The 17,194-nt window shown below is 41.3% G+C and overlaps 1 protein-coding gene across 1 annotated transcript in view; it reads right to left on the bottom strand.

The window, feature by feature from the left end:
• Nipal2 (NIPA like domain containing 2) overlaps window positions 1-17,194 on the bottom strand; it is a 64,827-nt gene that overhangs the window by 20,764 nt on the left and 26,869 nt on the right. Inside the window, exons 5-6 of the mRNA XM_010619570.2 lie at window positions 14,175-14,234; window positions 5,670-5,791 (exon numbers count right to left, since the gene is read on the bottom strand). Of these exons, the coding sequence (XP_010617872.1) occupies window positions 5,670-5,791; window positions 14,175-14,234 (182 nt within the window). The remainder of the gene's footprint in view (window positions 1-5,669; window positions 5,792-14,174; window positions 14,235-17,194) is intronic.

The following is a 17,194-nucleotide window of genomic DNA, read 5'->3' as shown; positions in this document are numbered from 1 at the left end:
AACACGAGTCCTTTAAAGCAGAGGCCCTTCCCAGGTGCCGCTGAGGGACAGCTGTGGAAGATGCAAGCCAGGGAACTCTGGTGACCCTGAAGCTCCAGGAAGCAACGACACTGATTCTCTCCCAGAGGCTCTGACAAGGAGCAGCGCCTGCCAGCACCTTGGCCCCAAGGTGAGACTTGGGTTGACTTCTGACCTAGAAAACTGCAGCAGACCATCTGTGTTGTTTTAAGCCACTAAATTTGTGATAATCTGTTGCCAGGGTAATAGAAAATTAATGCAGGTTTTGGTACCTGAAGTTGTTCCAGAGGAACTGATTTTTGAGAATTCTGGGTTGGTTCTCTACTCTAACCAGACTTGAAGGCAACAGTCACCCGGTTTTCAGTGGCGAAAAGGCCCTCGCCGTTCAGGGGATGATCTGGCAACAGAGACACATAAGTCATCACTGGAGGCCTCGCTTCTAGTACCCAAACCTGAGTTACCACCTCTTCTGTCTTTAAGTTCTTTCCTGAAAGCACCGCCTTTGATACGGCTTTTTCAGTCCGCGCTAAATGAGCTCTGTAGAGGTTCTCTCCAGCGCCACATTTGGATGAAGATTCGGTCCTCAGTAATCAGCTTTCCTAACCCTGCACAGAGAGGTGTTTAGTGAAGTGTGTTGGATGGAGTGTGTCCCTGGAGGAGAACAGGGAGAACAGCTTGCTCTGGAATTCTGGCTCTCCCACTTAATAGTTGTGTGATTTTGTGCAAATTCCTGGGCCTCTTTAGGTCTCAGTTTCCCCATCTGCGAGAAGCAGAGGCTCTTCCTCAGGTAAAGCTCAGTGCACCGGAGAAACACATGGGAGCTCCTGCTCCGCAGCAGTGCCTGTGTGCACACACCCCAGTGCTCTTTGCATCCAGACCGTAAAGCACAGAACATCAGGCAAGAGACATTAACACTGTACAGAAACACGCGTTTTCTCCCTTCAGGTTCTTAACACCTGGTGGTGGCTTTTGAAGCAGCTTTTTCCAGAAAAGCCGACTTAATAATCAGCTTTGGAGTATAGAATTACTCCAAATGACAGGGTTGGCCCTGGCTTCTGCTGATTTAATTTTTTTTTGTCTGGAGGAGAGAAAATGAGCACCATGCAGATTATTTTGTGAAGGATTTTATGTTCATAACAGAGGTTTCAATTTAAATAGTCTGTTGGAAAATCTGGGTGGGCAAAATGGCCTGCCAAAGAACATGAAGTAATTGAGGCTTAGGGCTGTGTTTCCTCATGTGAGCTCTGCAGAGCCTGGTGATAGGTATTGTTCAACAAAAAGTCCTTCAGCAAAAGGGCCCAGTGGCCCAATAGCCCAGGGTATGCAGAACTAACAAAATTAAACCTCTCTCTCTCTCTTTTTCAAGGACTTCTAGCTCCCCACTTGCTGACAGAGATGATGGATTCTGTCACGGTACCCTCAGAGGGACCATCTTGTGCAACATCTCTGTGAGCCAGCGTGACCTCGAAACCCACTGTGTGCACGGTTTGTAAGCTCTGGCGAGGAGGACTACCCATCTGCTGCAGCCACTTGGGGAAGGCTGTGTTAGTGATGAATAAAGCACACTTCATTCTTCCCTGCCTTGTGGACACCGGGTCTCAAGTCCTCTACTTGCACAAGAAGACCAGACCAAAGCTTGTCCCAAGCTCCCCTGCTGTGCTGCAGTGAGACCTCCATTTCATGAAAACCTTGAAGGCAAACTGCACTGGGGCAGGTAAACACATAGGGACGTGGACGAACCGGGCCTGTCTGTAGTGCAATTTTACAGTCCCTTTGTTGAGAAATGTGAAACTTATTAAGACTTCTACTCTGAGGGGCTGAGGCAGGCAAATCACCAGTCTGAACCCAGCCTGGGCAACTCAGTGATTTGGGGAGACCCTGTCTCAAAATAAAAAATAAATAAAGGGCTGGTGATGCAGTACAGTGAGAAGGCCCTGGGCTCAATGTCTAGTACAGCAAAAAAAAAAAAAAAAGCCTTTAAACATTTTTCTTCATCTTGTAAGTTATTTGTACAGTATGAAGAGGCAATTGAGGTGCCTCTATTTGATGTAATATATAAATGGATGAATGATTCATCAAAGAACTGTCTTGGTTGATATAATTATGATCTTTGCAGTCATGATTTGCATAAAAGCACAGTCTGCTATATCTGAGAATTAAATATTAATTACCTAGATATTTAAAAGGTTTAAACCAAACATCAGCTCAAGATCTTACACATAATCGGTCATTCCGAGTTTTTAGAGATGAAACTATTTAGTGGATCACATTTCAAAACAGCATAATGTGGATCTGTTCCTTATAGAGTCTAATGCCAACAGTGTTGTTGAAATGTGACTTTATTACTTTATTAAAGACTTATAAATACCTAGCCTTACATTTTCCTGTGTGCTATTTTCTCTCTCCCCTCTCTCTCTCTCCCTCCCTCTCTCTCTCTTCCTCTGTCTCTTTCTCTGTCTCTCTCTTCTTTCTTTCCTTGTCACAGGTCTTGCTATGGCCTTGAACTCACTATGATGCAGACCAAGCTGGCCTCTAGCTCTCAGCAATCCTTCTGCCTCTGCCTCCTGAGTGCTAGGATCACAGGCCTTTTTTTTTTTTTGAAAGCTATTTATGCTATTTTATTTTATGAAGCTATTTACTTTCAAGCATACTTTCATTATCATAATATGATTTTCCAGAAGCACAGATCTCTCCCAGCACTGTTCAGTTCCTTTTCATAATCTCAGTGTCCAATCTTGAATGGGTAAGTGAATAAAAGAATTTAAATTTGACTTTGAAGAGTAGCAAAATGTAATTAATTTAGTTATTTTGGTGGAAGTATAGTTTAATAAAAAGAGCTTTGTTTTTTAAATTGTTTCCCTGGCTGTTAAAGCAGCACAAGACATATCATCACCAAACAATGCAGTATATTCCTGGAAATAAGCCTTGGTGCATCTTTAATCTCTAAAGGATTCAACCCAGGGTATTAATATTCTGGTCACAGGCTATGTCACTCTTTTCTTCCTGGATGAAGAATTTCTTTTTGCCTGAAGGCAAAAAGTAGTAATGTATTGGTAGGACTTCAAGTCTGGCCTATCATGAAATATTCAACACAGTATAACGAATAGAAGTAAATCACAGAAATTAAAACTCCTTCTAGTCCTTACAGCTGATCGATGAAAGATGTTAAAAGACTGTGGACAAGAGCGAAAATAAATGGGGCAGGAGAAAGGCACAAAGCGTGAAAGACCTCGAGAAGGCTGATCTGAGTTGGGAAGTCCAACCCTAAAAGCTGGAAAGAAGCAGAGGCTAAGGGAAGAGGTAGGACATGACAGAGCGAGGGAAGAAACAAAATCCGTGGGTTGGGCCGGGGATTTAGCTCAGTGGTGCCGCTGTCTGCCTCGCAAGTGCAAGGTCCCGAGTTTGAACCCTGGTACCAAAACCAACCAACCAACCAACCAACCAAACAAAAAACCCAAACCAAAACAAAAAACCTCATGGGAATGAGAGTCAGGGCCGTGACACATTGGGAAGAGGTATTTCAGCAGGCAGGGCCTACTGATTGACCAATAATAATTCTTTCTCTGAAGCCGTACACAGCATGCGGAAACAGAAGGGACAAGGTAAGTAGGTAAAACAGAATGTGGCCTGTAGGAAGCCCCTAACATGGAGCAACTAACATGGTAAAGAGTTTCACAGAAGAGGCCCCACTTGAGCTGTGCCCATGAGAGTGGGTTTGCAGGGAGCTGTGAGGGGAGAAAGATGGGTCAAGGAAGTAGGGGCCTTTTCTGGCAGGAGGACCTGCAGGCACAATGGCGCCAGCTTATGTCATTGCATGGGCGGGGCTAAGTGATAAGATTTGCTTTTTAGGAGGATACTTACAGCCACAGTATGGACCCATTAAGCGGTTGCTACAGTTGTCTGAGCAAGAGATGGTGAAGGTGTGAATTAATACAAGGGCCATGGAATGTGAAAGAGGGGTCAAGTTCAAGAGACTTTAAAACATGCAGGAATGGAGGGTGGGGTGGGAATGAGGGTGGGGAGAAGTCACGTGCATCTCAGACTTCTAATATGGGAAGCTGCCGCAGAAATGCAGGAGAGCGGAGTTTGGGGGTAGAGACACGACGTTCAGCTTTGTGCAAGATCAGAGAAACCTCCAGGTGGGGGGAGAAATAAGGAGACAGAAGAGGACACAGAAAGAGAGGCAGATCTGGGTCTGGAAGGAGGATGACGTAGGGTGAGCAGTGCATCTCCTCTGATGTCTGCAGGAGAGAAGGCAGCACACACAGGCCTTAAGGGCTGGCAGAGGCAGAGGACCAGAGTGAAGATGGCAGAAGAGAGAGGCTCCAGGGGAAAGGGATGGGCATGGAGTAAATGCTGCACAAGGTTCAAGAAGGATCTGGACCAAAAAAAGCAATTCGGTTTGGCAATATGTGAAGAACGATCTCCTACGCTCCAGAAGAGTCTAGAATGTGGTGAAGAAGGAGTGAATGGAGCTGGGAGGTTGGACCAGGCCAGCGAGCACAGATGATTTGGGTTCACTTTTGGTGGTGAATGGACGAAGGGAAACAGGACAGTTTGTTAAAGGGTGTGTAGCATATGAAGGATTTTTCCTTTTGAACAAGGGATCCTAAATATCATTGTAGGGTGAGAGAATGGAGGTAAAAGGAAGACTACAAAGTGAAAAGGTCTGTGAACATTTGTGTTCCAGTGGCCAGAGTGACATGTCAGAGATGGTAGGCTACGTGGAATTCTTGTCACAGACGAGGAATCGCTGCTGTACTATCCTGGATAACACGGTGGTGATCACCAGGAAACACGTCCCGGTAAATGCCAACATCATACTTTTTTTTTTCTATACTAGAGATTAAATGCAGGGCTTCCGTAGTCTAGGCAAGCACTGTACCACTGAGCTATATACCCAGTACTTTCTATTTTTTATTTTGAGACAGGTATCACTAAGTCGCCCAGGGTGGTCTTGAACTTCTGATACTGGGATTATAGGTCGGATCTACAGCACGTGGCTTCAGTTCGCGGCTTCAGTGTCACACTTTTAAATGTTGGCCATATAAAGTAGGATCACACTGTTGTGCTTGTTTTAATGACAGAGGACAGGGACAGATAGCTTTTTGAGGTCACTTCGAATTCTAAAAAATGTATGAGTCAGTATGATTTGATTCTTTTTACAAATTTGCTATTTTACCAATCCAGTTCTCAGTTAAATGCTTAGCTAGATGATCCCAACTTTCTTCTTATAACACCCCCTTTCTAGAATATCCTTTCTTATTCTCTAACCTCAGTTGACTTCCTTAACAAGTTACATATCAACCATTTCTATCACGTTCCCCTCTTTACATTCATTAGATGACAGCCATGGTATCAAATAAAACATTTCAGTTGAGAGCTTCAAATGTCTAAAGCAGCATATTTATTTCATTCTTTCTTTACATATCACTCAGGGTTGTACTCCTGCTGCCCATTCCTCTCGATCTGTTTCATGGATTTCAAAAAGGGCTTTTTGGAAAGCTTCTACTGCTGATTGAGCATTTCAAAGTATTAGTCAAATACATTTACATTTTATAAGCTATTAGTGGGACAAGAAAAGGTTGTATTAGTTCTCTAACATCTGCAGATGCTGGTAGTCTCGGTAGTAAAATGTCTATAGTACTTACCACATAGATCAGGAACTGCCAGCCAACAAAGTAATACTGCACGCTTCTTGCTGAGACAGCCTGAGTTATATTTGGAGCAAAGTTCACCAATAAATATGTTCCTGCAATAGCCAGTGTCATACCTTAAGTAAAACAGAAAAGACAAAAATGGACAAGGGACACCTAAAGCTCTGTGTCTATGCAAACATTACCCAGAAACGGAGCATTAGTTATTAAGGAGTAGATGGTCCCTCCCTATTAAATCATGATTTATCAAACCATTCCTAGAGAGCATCACACAGTCACTGAAAGGGGTGATCTTCAAAGGAGGGATAAAAGCTCAGGAATGTATGAAGGAGGGCATAACTTTTGATTTCTCTCTGTTCCAGGTGAATTCCAGCCTCTTATGGGAAGCTTTCCTGGAAGGTAGAAAAGGTCAGACCATGTGCACGTGGAGACCTGAAAAACCTCCAAGCTAACAGACCATTTCTTTGTTCTTGTTTGGCACCTGGGATCGAACTTGGGACCTTGTACTTGAGAAGCAGGTGGTGGCACCACTGAGCTAAATCCTTGGCCGACTATTTCTTGTGTGCCAGTGAATCATGATGGAGCTGGGTCCCGGCAGTGAAGTCCACCTACTCGTCTCAGCAGCCTCTACGCCCACCCAGCTGGCTTCACCTTTGGAAACACTGCCATTCACTGGTGTCCTTTTAGCAGAAGTAACAATGATGAATGCTGGCCTACATTTTAGTTAATCTAATCTAGGAACTAGAATTCTAAGGTCAGCTTAGTAAAAACAAAAGACATCAGAAACCTAAGGCCAGGAGTGTGTTCCTGTCACCGTTTTAGCCTCACTAAAAAATGATGAAGGGAACTGTGGGTGGGAGGCGAGGCCACCAAAGGAGGGGTGAAAGGAGGACTTGCTTTTCTGAATACCTCTAAAAACTGCTTATTTACATATAATTAGCAGCCTGAGAAAACTGATACAAGTAGCATTTTTCAGACAGCACATTTGAAAACACAACCCAGCTAATTCCATCACTGAGATCAGTATTGTTGTGGGTAGAATTTACAGCCAGCATTGATTCCAACCTGAAACAATTTAGCTGTGTATAAAATCTCACAGCTTGAAGGCACCAATTTCCTATTCCTCTTAGCAGCATAATTTACATTTTGAACTCTAGTTTCTAAGAATGAATACTGTTTGGTTTTTCACATAAGCTATACAGTATCTATTCAGGATATTTTAGAAGCTACAAATAAGTTTTTAAAAGAATTTATTCTGTAATACTCTGTGGAGACAGACTATATACATAGTTTTAAAAGCTATTTCTAATGAGAACTTTTATACTGAAAAACAACATACATTATTAAACACTGTAGTAAAAGCAAAATAATGAAAATTGTATATAAGGACCCAAGGGAAAATTATTGGTCAGTCATGTCCTTTTCCTTGGACAAGAGGTTATGTATTATAATTATCACCAATTAGGTTCCTGGAAGGGTTAAAAAATGGTTTCTAAACTGTTCATATACAGTAGCATAAAGTCATTGAATATACTTTTAAAAGTCTCAGGCCAGGCATGGTGGCGCACACTTGTAATTCCAGCACTTGGGTGGCTGAGGCAGGAGGATCACTGTGAGTTTGAGACCAGCCTGGGCTACAGAGTGAGTTCCAGGTCAGTCTCAACTACATAGTGAGACCCTGTCTCAAAAAAAAAAGAAAAGTCTTAGAAACCTTGGTTTCTTTTGTGATATCTAATCTTCTTTATTAAGCTCTTCTAGCAGATTTTCATTTCATCTATCTAGTGTCAATTAACTTTCCTGTGTTTTAATTTCACATTGAGTTGGTAACACATTTATGGAGAGATACAGTGTGACCAGTGAAGAGTGAAGTGTCTCTCACACCCTGATGGGCGCAGCTCCCCTCCCTGAAACTGTCCCTGAAATATTTGAATTGCACTGCTACTTGTTAGCTGGAAGAGCCTAGACAAGTTACTGATCCAGCTGTAACTCAGTCTCCTCATCTCTAAGTATGAGTTAGGTCATCAGACCCCAGGAATTTGCTCCATAAGAGGCCATTCTGGGCACAGAATACTCTTGGAAGCGCACCTGGAGGCCAGATGTGACAGAGGACCTAGGACAGATCCATCTCAGGATGTTGGCTGCCTGCATGAGTCAAAGACCATCTCAATTCTGCTTAAATGGATCTACAGCGGCATCTCTAACAGTATAGCCCAGGGATGAGCAGGGACTGTTACTGGAGCTGTCTGTAAGGAAGCAACAACCCACTTTGACAACAGAAGGTATAGTAGAAAGAACTGGCTGGTGACTTTCATTGCTTAGTGAAGATGACTCTCCACTGGTCTTGACAGAAAATAGGAGAGAAATGACCTAATATAAACAGAACCCCGAGAAGCAGTTATTGCAGTACTATGCTCCCCACAGCTAACCTCAGAAACTGGTGCGCACAGCAGCAGCATCTGGACATTGGAGCGGACCAGAAACAGAGCAGCCAGGAAGCCGAGGGTAAGATGCAGGGAGTAGTCCAGGCCTGGAAACCAGATGCCACCATGTCAGGGATGTGGCCCCATCTTCCTCCCTCACGGCCAAACCAGCAGCATTTCCGTTGTCTCATCAAGTTCAGCTCAAGTTACTTAAAAGTGGGCTGGTGGAACTGTCACATTTATCTTTATACAATATACAAACAATGAAATCTCTTCCTTTAAACTTGTCCTATGTGTACAGCAGGTACACAAGTAAGTCCCTACTCTTTCCAATAGTATAGACTAAGTTTCCTGGGAGGGGATGTGACAAAGAACAGTAGTCCTCGTTTTTAAGGTGATATTCTCAAAACTACTGATTTCACAGACAAGTATGGCTGACATATTAAAATGTGATAACAAAAACCAAGATAACACTCTGAGCCCAATTCTAAGTGCTTTAGACATAACTAATTTTGTCCTATGACAAATTCTTTATCAGGGAGGGATACATTTCAAGGCCTCTGCAACCTCAGATAGTACCAAACCCTAATACACTAGTTTTTTTCTCTACAGGTACATAGCTATGATAGTTTAATTTATAAGTTAGCCACAAGAAGATATGAGCCCCAATAACTAATAATAAAATAGCATACAATCACAATGATATACTTTCATAAGTTATTTAAAGCTCACGAATTGCTTATTATTTCTGGAATTTTCCATTTAATATTCTTGGTTTGCAGTTGATCACAGGCAACTAAAACCACAGAAAATAAAAGTGTGGATAAGGGGGGATGATTTTTTATTATTGTGTGGTTATACTATTATAACATGTACAATATAGAATTCATATTGTATATAACAAATACTAATGTGTACAACATATATACTCAAATTATGACTGTCTACATTTGACTAATGAAGACACTGAGTCACAAGGGAAGGGATTTTTCCCTGGGATTTTCCAGCTAATAAGTGGTGTGCTTGGACTAGAACCCAGGCAGTCTATTTTCTTAAGACTTACATTCTGCCCCTTGCATTAATGAGGGAGCAAGGCTGCTGAGTAGGAAGCTCAGGGTAGTGCAGTCTATGGGAGTCTACGGGAACCCCTGTGGCTGTACAGAGTACAAACTGGCAGGACAGAAAGAACTGATCCCTGTGGCAGAGGTCCCTGGCTTCTGACTAGTCTCATGGAATTTCTGGTCCCAAAGTTCCTTTAGCAGAAGGTTCCCAAGTTGGTTTTCCTTGTAACCAGTTTCAAAAGATAGATGTCCCACCGAAAAGATTATATTGCCTCAAAGTCATGTTTTAGGGAATATATTGTATTTGGGGGGTATGCTTGCTCTGAACTGGACCTGGCTGTGAGAATACAGCCTTTGTTTCAGGAGGCTATTGTTCTGCTGCTGTAAAAGTGTCTGTTAGACACCTGTAGGCAGGAATGAAGTATAACTGTGATTGTAGGAACTGAGCCTGGACTCAGGCCTGTCTTGGTCTGCAGCTGTTCACTGACTGTTCCCGCCTGCCAGGCTCCTGCTTTTGCCCTTAATAAAAATCTAAAATCTTCTTGAATTTTGTCACCACTACCCAGTGGGGTGCCAACTATTATTAACTGCCTATTTTCCAGCTTGTGGAATTTGCATTGACCTGGTTTCTGGGAGCCTTCAGAGTTTTTTAGCTAACCTGACTCTAAACAAAATTGCTGTCTGGTTCTTTTGGTCCCTGTAGTGCGTCTCTTAATCCACAGGCGTCCAACAAGTGCTTTTGTGGGACACCAGGGGTCATAGAGTTAACTGGACTCCTCGACACCAGACCATTTAGAACTCTTCCGGAAGTGCAGTCATTCTAGGTTTCCTGGGCTCATGGCATCTGAAATTTAAAGGAACCTGGGAGATCTCAATAATGCAGTGAATCCAATGGCCTGAGGTCTGCTGTCACAAAGGCTCCCACTGTTGAGGCAACTCTGAAACCAAAATGCTCAACCTGTCCCTTCAACCGGAAATGATGCTTCCTTCGGCTAGTTTCTAGATACTGGACCCAAACCATGCTGGCTTTGGGTGTGTGAGAAGGATGGAGGAGGCCTTTACTTCACTATTAGTATCATGGCTTCCCATGGAGGGAAATCTTTGTAGGTGACTTTATGTATGTAACCTATTTATTGTCTATGGGCAGTGCTGCTGAGTTGACTATAATTTTTATTTCTATGATAGCATTATCTAGGCTTAAATCGAGTAGGATCTCACAGACTATTAGCTTTGATACTTTTGATGATGGAGGGGGAAGAAAAGGGAAAATACTCGAGTTTTTGGTTGGTTGGAGGGAGAGCAATCTGGTGTTTTTAGAAGGAAAATAATCATTAAAATAATTTAAAATTATTAATCCACTAAGAATCAGAGCAGAGTCCAAAGCTTGTCAGTGAGTTAATAATAGCTGGCGATTCTCTTCAGACATAGCTTTTGTGAGGTCATTTTTTGAAGGCTAGTGGTGAAAAGCTTCATAGCCACAGAGCGGCATTTGGCAATAAATTAGTTCAGCTTGTTTCCACATGGCCCCAAAACTTCATTTGTTCCACCATGAAAAACAAACTTTCATTTGCTTCAAGTAGGGGAAAATAAATGATTTTCCTTCTCACATTTTGACAATTTAATTCTTAGCATGCTCATATGTAAATCTTTAAAAAATACCACTAGCTATTCTTTTCCCTGTTTGGTTTTAGTTTCTATAAAGAAAAAAAAAGGCATTTTTTTGCTTTTACAGGAAGAGCTAAATTTTCTTAAGACAATAGCAGTAAAGGCCCCAAAGTAAACACATGTGCCTCAACACATCATTGAGTGAGGTTGCAAAAGTCCTTCTCTAAGTACCAGTCACTGGGCATCTCAAATGATGATTACCTTTTGATATTCTTCATTGGAGGAAAGGGTGTGGAATAGGAATAAAAAATTTCTATTTTATTACCATGACGGCATTTAAAAGGTAGGAATGGATTGCTTAGACCAATAGTGTGAAATAAATGTGATTTATCGCTTATATAGCCCTACTCAAAAAGCATTCCATTAGGAAGGCAAAAACAACAAGAACAAAAACAAATCAGAGTTGTGGGACATATTAGCTGATGACTAAAGTTTGAAAAATAACCTAACCAAGGTTTTTTCTGATTAACTAGCAGAGTGCAGTGGTGGGTGATTAGAGTAATAATAATACCAATGGCTAACATCTTTGAGCACTTATTGTGGGGCAGACCCTGTTTCAAGAGTTTTAAAACCTGAATTCATTTAATCCTGGAGGTAGGTAATATTATCTTCATTTTACAGATGAGGAAACTGAGGTTCAAAGAGCGTGTTTATGTAGTTTTGCAAAGGTCACGCAGCTTGCCGGTACTAGAGATTTATAATAAACAATTGTGATCTAGCATTATCAGGTTTCCATGGTTAGAAAACTGGCCCATAGACCACTAATTATATGACACTGGGCAAATTATTTAACCTACGTATCAGACTTTGCTTCTGGAAATAGCTTGTTCCTACATTTAAATAACACAACACAACAGAGTACCTGGCAAGAGTGAATATTTGATAATTATCTTATGTATTAAAATACAAAACATTAGAGTCCTAAAGAATTAATTTGAGGTTCTATTTTGTGGTTTGTTTTCCTGATGTGTGTGTGTGTGTGTGTGTGTGTGTGTGTGTGTTTTCCATTCCTTATGTTACATTGCTAATATTAACTCTTGGATATCACTTAGGAATGAAGGTGATCATTATGATTATGTAGTGAAATTATGTAGTGATTATTATAGTGAGAACATTTTACATTTCTCAAACTGCTTTTATATGGATTATCCAATTTGGTCCTCAAACCATCTTATTTATTTGTCAGCAAACAGAGGCTTTGAGAAGTTGAGTAATACTGGGTTGGCCACACAGTTGATAGCCAAAGTTGAATCCAGGTTTGAATCCACAAGAGCGGGGTTTAACTTATATCCTTCAATTGGCTGAGCTAATTCATCCCTTCTGGTTTTAGTCACTATTGGCTAAAGTTCATATTGTAATCAAATCATCTGCATAAAGATTTCTATTTTTTCCTTTTCCATGGTAACAACTTTCATTTATTTCTCTCCTAACCCTTATATGCAGTAGCACAATAGTAAACAGAAGCTTGGTTTACCTTTCTGCACCTTTGTTAGCACTTCTCATGTCATGCCCTTTGTATGCCCTTCACCATGTCTTTGGGTGTGGCCTATGCCTGTCCTATGTAGCTGTCAAACCAATTCAAATGGTGTAAAAAAACCCCAGCTAGAGCAGTTTCTCTTTCTGTTCCCCTAGTGGTTGTCAGTGGAGGATGATTTTGCCCTTAGAGGACTCTGAGTAGCGCCTGGAGACATTTTGGGTTGTCCTGATTGGCGGAGGCTACTGGAGGCATCATTTGGGTGAAGAACTGAGGATGAAAGCACTCAACAATGCAGGGGCAGACAGCCCTCAACAAGGAAGAATCATGCAACACAAAGTGTTAGTAGTGCTGAGATTCTGAAACTCTGTTTGTTCTGAAGTTTCACGGATCACATTTTAAACAACTTATTTATAAGTATATTTTATTATGGGCTGTAAATTATTTCAGGATATTCAGCTGTAATTATATTTTTATCATTAATATTCCAGATAATTAGAAAATCCTCCATTATATGTATTGTTATCTCATAAATTAGATTAATGTCAGTAATCAATTATTAACAACAAAAGATGACAAATGTTCCACAAAAGGATTCAAAGCTTCCTTAAAGCAAAACAGGGAGGTAGCCCTTTTGTAGATGGGAAGGGGGCCTAGGGATGGAGGGAGAGGGGAGAGAGGAGAGGAAAAGGGAAAGTAAAAAGAATTAGGATGCGATATGTACATGTACCAACTTGCCAGGATGAAAGTATTCATTATGTATCATAAATATATACTAATGGAAAAAATGTCCTTAAGGCATCTATAAATGAAAAAAAGTAGGACTTAAATTTTATAATTTATAAAACTCAGGCACTGGTCATTCTTATTTCTGATTTCATATGACTTCTTCAAATGATTCCACAAACCACAACATATAAAATAGAGTATAGAAAAATAGCATGTTGGAAGAGATACAATTCACATATGAATGCATTTAGAAAAACATTTTAACCATGAAAAATTTGACAATGTTGACTAAAAACTCTACTAGCAGAATCAAACCAAGGAAGAAAAGAAAAAGTGAAAACACTTTCAAGACATTAGGCTCAAGGGAAACATGATCAGGGAAAACAAATGCTCAACATACCAAGACTGGTGTCACATTTAAGCTCCCATTTTAAAAAAATATGATCTCCCTGGAAGAGGGGAGGCATTGTTTTATTTAAAGTGCCTAAAGTATCTGTATTCATTACCATATGTCAGCAGCAATTCAAACAGGTTTTGTCAGGGAAGAAAATATGAATCTATAATTCTTCTCACCAGTGATATTTCCAACAAAAGCATGAAGATACAATGAATAAATGATAACTGCTGCTTATAACAGAAGTCTTTCTTAGAGCCAGGAAGGCTACTGTTATTTTTCTATTAATAACTATTGCAAAATAAAATTCTGAAAAGCAACCTTCTTGGTTACTTTTAGAAGAAACTAAATACAATTGGTAGTTTTAGGAGTAGTAAAACACAATAGGCTGTTACCTGGCACAGTTAATGTTGCATGGTTTTCATTGTTATGCATTAGATATGTAACAATACAGTGAATCTGAAGGTAACAGTCTACTAGGTAGCACAGATGTTTTGACTGAATTTTATTATCTTCATAAAAATTTTACAACATTAATAAGCAATATTACAGAATAATAATTTGCTATCACCAATAGCATATGGAGAAATCATAATGAAAATGGAAGTATTTTATGTGAGATGAGACAGCAGCTCCAAGATACCTCTGAGAGTTTGCACCCATTTCAGTATTTTCTCTGTTTTTAAAGCACATATTTTTCATGGATAGTATTATTTGCTTCCTGATGAAGCAATGTTACAGTTAATAATTACTCACCAAGTATATCTGAGGCTCTCAAATTTTCTTTTAGAAACATACCAGAAAAAATGGCACTACCTGTAAAGAAAATGGCCGTTAGTGGGAATTTGATACCAAAACATGTATTATGCAATGTCATTTGAAGGATGTTAAGCATTTTGTGTCTTTAGGCTGACTAGCTATGTCCTCAATAGAGACATCCCGCGGTTGTGGCTATAAAAATGTCTTTCTTTCTCCTTGGTGGTTGAAGATACATGGAAATTGGCCTCATTTACAGCGGACCTGGGACAGTGTGTCTGGGTTAGGGCCAGGCATGCAGGGAGGACTTGGTGGAAGTTTAGTCAGTGACTCAATGAAGGGAAGGAAGGAAGAAAGGAGAAAACAAAGAGGGAGGGAGAGAGGAAAAAAAGAGGAAGGAAGGAAGGGAGAAGCAATATATAGGAAGGATTGGAAAGCAGGAAAAGAAGGAAGGAAAGAAAAAAAAGAGCTTTATGCCCCAAACTGAAGTTCGTTAACTCCCAGCATTTACTCCTCTACTCTCTACTTCGAGGACACCTCTGTTCTCTTAGAAACATCAGAATCTGCGATTCTCCCCAGCCCCCCTCCTACTGGCTCCTCACCCTGTAGGCTGCTGGCTTATGTCTGTGTTTTACTCCCTGTCAGGTCCACTCCTTCCTCTTCACTTCTCTTGTCACTGCCCCAGCTCAGGCCAGCACGGCTTCTGGCTTAGACCACCATGACAGGGCCCCGGACCTCTCATTTCTCTCCTTTCCCCCACACCACCACCAGAATAATCTTTCTAAAATGCAAATTTAATGTAAATCCACAGCTTTAAAATCTCTTAATGGCTTCGTGTCATCCACAGGACAAAGGCCCCGACTGAACATGACATTCAAGATACCATGATTTTTCTCCTGCCACCTTTGCCCTTCATCTCTTTCCTATTCGAAGCTCACCCTTACTGAAATGTGTAACCATAATTCCCAGAATCCATCATGTAGTTCCATGGACCATGGCTTTTATAAGTGTGACTCTGCCCCAATTCTGTGATCGATTCTAGACTCAAATGGTGCCTCTGAATTCCCCCGGGCTGAACTGGCCATTTGACCCTTATACTGGGATGCCCTCTCTATATGGTTTTCATTATACCTAGGATTTATTTTCTTGTTTTCTCCCCAAAGATTATTAGTTCCTTTTCATCTTACAGATGTCTTCTTACTTATCTAAGATCTCTGGTGTATGGCTAGTATCTAGCATGGAGTGTTTATTCCATGAAAGGAAGTGTTTGTGGGATCTCAGTCCTTCAATTTCTGGCCCTTATGATCTTTTAGAGCTTCTCTGCCGTGACTGATGCCACTGGACTTTTTACCCCCGCTCCCAGCGGAGCCATGGCCTGCTGCTTGGGCTTCAGAGACAAGGAATAAATTGAACTTCTCTGCCTTATTCCTCTTATGGGATGGACCATTGTTCTGAGTGTAGGCATTAGAGATCTCAAAATTGCAGCAATGTAATAAAAAATGCACAATGTGATTTGTATTTTACATTTTCAACAGAAATTGCTAGTTAAGTTTTTAAAAAGTAAAAATAGGGGAGATGCCTGCTCCCGACCCAACAGCCATCGCTCAAGCGCCGGGAAGGTAGGCCGGGCCCCGATCCACTGCGGGAAGGAGAACCACGCCTGCTCTGGACCCAGCAGCCATCGCTCAAGCGCCGGGAGGTAGGCCGTGCCCCGATCCACCGAGGGAAGGAGAACCACGCCTGCTCCCGACCCAGCACATTGCTCAAGCACCGGGAAGGTAGCCGCGCAGGCGCCTTTGAACCCCCATAATCCCCCCGCCCGCACTCTCAGACCTCCTGACTGTGCAAGTCTTTTGACCCACTCTGCAGAGGCAGAGGTGGTCATAAGGGTATTTTTCTGAGTTCCCAACTTTGAACATCTTTAAAGAAAGGGCGTGGGAAACCTGTAATAGAACGTTGTGGAGTTCAACCATTCAGAAGGTTGGGGAACTCAATCTGGCCCTTGCAGCCCGAGGTCAGTCAGCATCATGGGGTTCAGCAATCAGCTAACTGAGATCGGGGTCTTCCATCCTCGCTCTGTCTGACCCATTAAATGGTAAATATACTATATTGAAAAGTTTGTTCACTGCAGACATGTTCTGGACTGCTTCTTGATTTAAGTTTAATTCAAATGATTTAAGGGTGATAGACTAGTGACTACCACAGGTGGTCAGTGTCCATGTTGTGCTTGATCTTAATGTGTTGCTGATTGTATCAGTTGGGGTAAAGCATTGCCGTTGATTTGATGAGCTGTTTTCTCTGATGTTATGAAGATGAGAATGTCTGTTGGTCGTTAGAGACACAGAAACTAGGGTGCAACTATATCAGGAAGATTTGGGTGATAATCCAGAGATTAAACCAAGGACAGTCTGACAACAAAAATTAAAATGAGAAAACACTTAAGCAAGACACAAGGACAGACTTCCAGTTCACCAATGGCAAACAGTAGGGCAAATGAGGATGAAAAGGCTGATAGTGAACCACCAGGACACTCTGAACTCAAAGCACAGGAAGTAACAAAACAGATCAATCAGGCTCTAGAAAAATTCAAAACAGAAATAATTTCCCAGATAACCACAGAGATAGTGAGCAAAATGAAAGTCGTGATTCGAGCCTCTAGAGCAGAAACTGACAAAAAAATAGATGCGCTCAGGACCATGATAGAAGCCATGAAGGCCCAGCATAAGAAAGAAATGGAAAAAATAAATGCCCATCATAGGAAAGAAAGGGAATCCATAAAACAGATTCAAACAGATATCCAGGAGATTAAACACTCTATTGAAAGTGTACACAACAGAATAAAAGAATGAGAAGACAGGTCTCAGATATAGAAGATAAGATTGCAGTCAGTGACCATGAAAAGAGAGATCTCTTAAAAACAGTAAGAGATCATGAGAAATTGATCCAACAACTCCTAGATGATGCAAAGAAGAATAACATAAGACTGATAGGAATCCATGAAGTAGCAGGAGAAAATACAA

This window comes from Fukomys damarensis, unplaced genomic scaffold (genome assembly GCF_012274545.1).
Source record: "Fukomys damarensis isolate Sample0158 unplaced genomic scaffold, DMR_v1.0_HiC HiC_scaffold_5, whole genome shotgun sequence".
Taxonomy (NCBI): domain Eukaryota; kingdom Metazoa; phylum Chordata; class Mammalia; order Rodentia; family Bathyergidae; genus Fukomys; species Fukomys damarensis.
This window is presented reverse-complemented; position numbering and strand designations above follow the sequence as displayed.